This window comes from Pinus tabuliformis, chromosome 8 (assembly GCF_031772625.1).
Source record: "Pinus tabuliformis cultivar Carrire ecotype Pingquan chromosome 8, CPIR1, whole genome shotgun sequence".
In the NCBI taxonomy this organism is placed as follows: domain Eukaryota; kingdom Viridiplantae; phylum Streptophyta; class Pinopsida; order Pinales; family Pinaceae; genus Pinus; species Pinus tabuliformis.
Genome location: NC_142294.1, coordinates 985,912,496 through 985,917,091, shown reverse-complemented (window position 1 = coordinate 985,917,091; position 4,596 = coordinate 985,912,496). Strand labels below are relative to the sequence as shown.

Genomic DNA, 4,596 nt, shown 5'->3' with positions numbered 1-4,596 from the left:
CATTGAGAGAATCCTTACAAGAAACAAATCGAAAGAAGCCAGTCAACCCACAGACCCTCCGAGAAAACCTGGCAGAAAGTCAAATAAAGAGCTCAGAGATGAAACAGCGGCAAAAGAGATGGCAACGAGAGCGCAACAACCAATGGATTCATACTTAGGCAAGCTAAAAGGGAGTGGAGAAAAAGTAAAGGAGAAGAGCGGACCTCACCCAACAAACGGTAAATAATGATTTTGGTCTCTTGGAATTGTAGAGGGATGGGCTCCCCCTTAAAACTAAAAGCAATCTGGGATTTATTAAAACAGGAGAAGCCAGACCTTCTCCTAATCCAGGAGACCAAAATTACTGAACAGGACTTCCAAAAACAACTCCAAAATTCCAAAATCTTCACAGGTGTATCAATCGGGTCAGAAGGTGCTTCAGGAGGAATAGGAACAATATGGAATAAGAATAAATGGGAAATCATCAATTCCCAATTTTGCAACTGGTGGGTCAGAACAGACTTGAAAAACAAAGGAACTCAGGAAATCTACTATATCTATAATATATATGCCCCAAACCACTATAGGGACAAAGGACGCTGTTGGGACACCATAGCCTCAGATATTCAATCAGTGCAAAACAAGAATATAATAATGGGAGGAGACATGAATTTAATAAGAAATGTGGATGAAAAGTTAGGAGGAAACTACCATGTAGACCCCTCAAGAGACATGTTAGAAACTGTAATACAGTCCCACAATCTGATTGAAATTACTCCATCCAATGGGAAATACACATGGAGTAATAAAAGATCTGGCCACCATAATATCAAAGAGAGATTGGATAGATTTTTGCTACAGGAAGGAATCGCAGCAAGTTTCCAGTCCATTAAGAGTCAATTAATTCATGCATCGGCCTCAGATCACAAGCCTGTGCTTCTAAATCTGGACAAAGGCAGAAACTTGGGGCCATTCCCCTTCAAATATAATAAAACTTGGGATCTTCAAGAAGATTTTCGCACCCTCATTCAAAATCAGTGGGCCAAGGAGGTAATCGGATCGCCCTACTTTATCTGGGAAACGAAATTAAAACACCTAAGAGCAGTCATCAAACAGTGGGCAAAGGAAGCAGCGATCTTGGAAAACAAAAAAAAATCAGATCTACTCATGAAGTTGGAGCAGTGGCATGAAGATAAAGAGAACTTACAAAACACCAGTGAAGAATTAGAGCAGGAAAAAGAAATGTATAGGGAACTCTACCGACAAAATAGAGTAGAGGAAGAGGACCAAAGACAGAAATCCCGGTGCCTTTGGCTGAAAGCCGGAGACAAAAACACATCCTTTTTCCACAACAATATCAAACTCAGGAGAGCAAGAAATCAGATAGAGAAAATAGAGGCTAAAGGAAAAGAGATCATCGATCAAGAAGAAATTAAAGAAGCAGCATTCAATCACTTTAAATACCTTCTTTCCGCTGCTCCTCAGCAAACAGACAACTCTGAATTTCTTAGTGCAGTTGAGAGCAAAATATCAGACACCCAAAACAAAGAATTGGACCAGGACATTACAAAAGAGGAAATTTGAGCAGCAACCTTCAGTATGCAGAAGGACAAGGCCTCGGGTCCGGATGGGTTCACGGTTGCCTTCTATCGAAATCATTGGGAAACAATTAAAAAAGACTTTGTGCGGATGGTAAAGAACGTTTTCAAAAACCACAAGATGGGAGAAAACACCAAGTCTTCCCACATAGCCCTGATCCCTAAGGAAGTGAATCCACTCTCGTTTGACAGGTTCCGCCTCATATCCTTATGTAATGTATCTTACAAGATTGTAACAAAAATCCTAGCCAATAGGCTAAAAAAACTCCTCCCTCTTAATTTCGGAAAACCAGGGAAGCTTTGTTCCTAGCAGGAAAATAACCGACAATGTCATATTTATCCAGGAAGCTATCGACAACAGCCTAAACAGAGGAGAACAAGGGATGATAATCAAACTCGACATGGCAAATGCTTTTGATAGAGTTGCCCACTCCTTCCTAACAGCAGCACTCAAAAAATTTGGGATCTCAGAAAACTTCATAAGCATTATCAATGGGTGCATCTCCAATCCTTGGACAACTCCCCTGATTAATGGTCGCCCCAGCAAATACTTTAGAAGCTCCAGGGGGCTGAGACAAGGATGCCCTCTCTCCCCATTCTTATACATCATAATGGCTGAGACTTTGAGTATTCATCTAGAATATCTTCGCAGACAAAAAGAGATCACTGGAATATGTATTGAAAGAGGGATCAAAGAGATCAACCACTCGCTCTTCGCGGATGACACACTTCTCATTGGGGGAGCCTCCAGCTTAATAGCAAAAAGATTCAAGAAAGTCTTGGATGTCTTTTTAGCAGTTTCAGGAGGGAAGTTGAACAATAGAAAATGCAAGATATATACTTGGAATGTCCCCCTCCAAATACAACAAAGAATATCTTTGATACTGGACATTCCAGTTCAAAGAAACTGGAGATTCTTTTCCTATTTAGGTCTGCCTCTCGCTAAATAAACAGTCAAGGCGGAGATCTGGATCAAACACATAGAAAAGATGAGAGGCCTCCTTCAGAGTTGGGGAGTGTCTTGGCTCAATTTGGCAGGCAGAATGACCCTCATCAAGTCCATTCTCTCAGCACTTCCAATCTATCAATATGCGGTCATCATGGCCCCGGCCAACATTCATAAACATATGGAACTCATCATGCGAAGTTTCCTGTGGCAGGGAGGAAAGCAGGAGTTCAAAAAATTTAGTCTTGTCAAATGGGATCAGGTAGCCATTCCATATGAAAAGGGAGGCCTTTCCATTAAAATCCCAAGTCTCTCCAATCGGGCTTTGGGTTTTAAATTGATGTGGAGAATTCTCTCTGGCAAAGGTTCGTGGTGGGTGGAGGTCATAAAAAGGAAGTATCTCAGAAACATGAACTCTAATCTTCTTACTGAATCAATAGTTGACAGACCCTGCACACCGGTATGGAAACTCATTAGAAAAGTGCTCCCCCAATTCCGAGAAAACACATCCAAACTCCCTGGAAATGGTAAGGACACCAATATTTGGTCAGATAGAATTATGGGCTCCAAGCCGAGAAACCTTCTTCAAGCCTTCAGACCTCTGCAGATATGGATGGAAGAAAGAAATTTAATCACCTTGTTCGACATATCAATATGGAACCAAAACAAATGGCATGATTGGAAGGATCTCCAAACCCCCATTGAACTCAAAGATCTTTGGTCCAATCTCAAGTCCTCCCTCTCTGGCTCTGCGCCTTTCAATATTGGGATTGAAGACAGGTATATTTGGGACTCCAGTGGAGGGAAATTCACGGTAAAAGAGGGATACAAAACATTGCAGGCCACAACCCTTTCAGCAAACTGGAACCTCTACTCAACTGTCTGGAAAACAGAGTGTCTCCCAAAGATTAAACATTTCAATTGGACCCTCCTGAAAGGCAAGATTCTAACTGCTGAGAACCTAAGGAAAAGAGGAATTTTGGGTCCTTCAATGTGCTGCTTCTGTCGTGCAGAGGAGGAAAACATACAACACATTTTCTTACTCTGCCCCTTCGCTCAGAGCTGCTGGAAGAAGGTGACAAGCCCCATAGAAATTAGTGAAAGTTTTGATCAGATCACCTCTCTCCAGAAAAATTGGGGGAAATGTTATCCTTTTCCCAGGAAAGGCAAACACAACATCAGTAGAATGTGGAAATGTATTCCAGCCACTCTATGCTGGCATATTTGGCTAGCCAGGAATAACTATGTCTTCAATAACAAAAAGCCCAATATGGCCAGTATTGATCCAGATTTAAGCAGGAACGCAACAAATTACAGAGATAACCATATACACAAAGATGCAGCGGAAATAATACTTCATTTCATTAATGGAAAATACTGACATATGCTTACAAACAGAAATGGCAATAAACTAGCTAGGGCGATGGTAGCTTATCTCTGAGAAGAGATGTGATGGCTACATGCCTCTGAACTGTTCTGAACTGTATTACAATGAGGCTCGAAGGCCTATTTATTGTTGAGAAACAATGGAAAACCCTTCACATACCGAAACCTAACCCTAGAAGATGAAACGCCAAATTGTGGGCCCCGTTTGGGTAAATTGGTACATCAATTTCCCGGGGTCGTAACTTTGGCATACGATCTCCGTTTGACGCGTACGATAGCTCGTTAGAAAGATCTATCCGAGTACTACCACTTTGGGAGGCAACATAGGGCTCGGTTGCCCCAGAATTCCAAAAAAACGTCGTTTAGGGCCTCAAAACGGCTCCGGAAGTTCAGGACCCGAAAAACTGCTAAAAATAGTAAACTGTGCTACAATTAAGGAAACTGAAAATGCTGAGAAAGACAATGGTGGGGGTCCAGGTGGACCTGGCAGGTGGCCACCAATATCCACCTGGATCATTCCTCCCCCCTTAGGAAGCAATGGTCCCCATTGCGTTGAGCTCCTCCATGAGATGAGGAAACCTCTGCTGAACTTGTTCCCTGGTGAGCCACTTGCCCTGCTGAAGGAGTTGGCCTGCTTTGACAACTCGATACAGTTGGATATGCTGTTGGCGAGTGTTCTTGATCTGT

At 42.3% G+C, this 4,596-nt stretch overlaps 1 protein-coding gene across 1 annotated transcript; it reads left to right on the top strand.

The window, feature by feature from the left end:
• The first annotated feature begins 633 nt into the window (after positions 1 to 633).
• Positions 634 to 1,563, top strand: LOC149238720 (uncharacterized). The gene has a single exon (XM_089369654.1). The coding sequence runs from the start codon at positions 634 to 636 to the stop codon at positions 1,561 to 1,563; it is 930 nt and encodes a 309-aa protein (XP_089225780.1).
• The last annotated feature ends 3,033 nt before the right edge of the window (positions 1,564 to 4,596 follow it).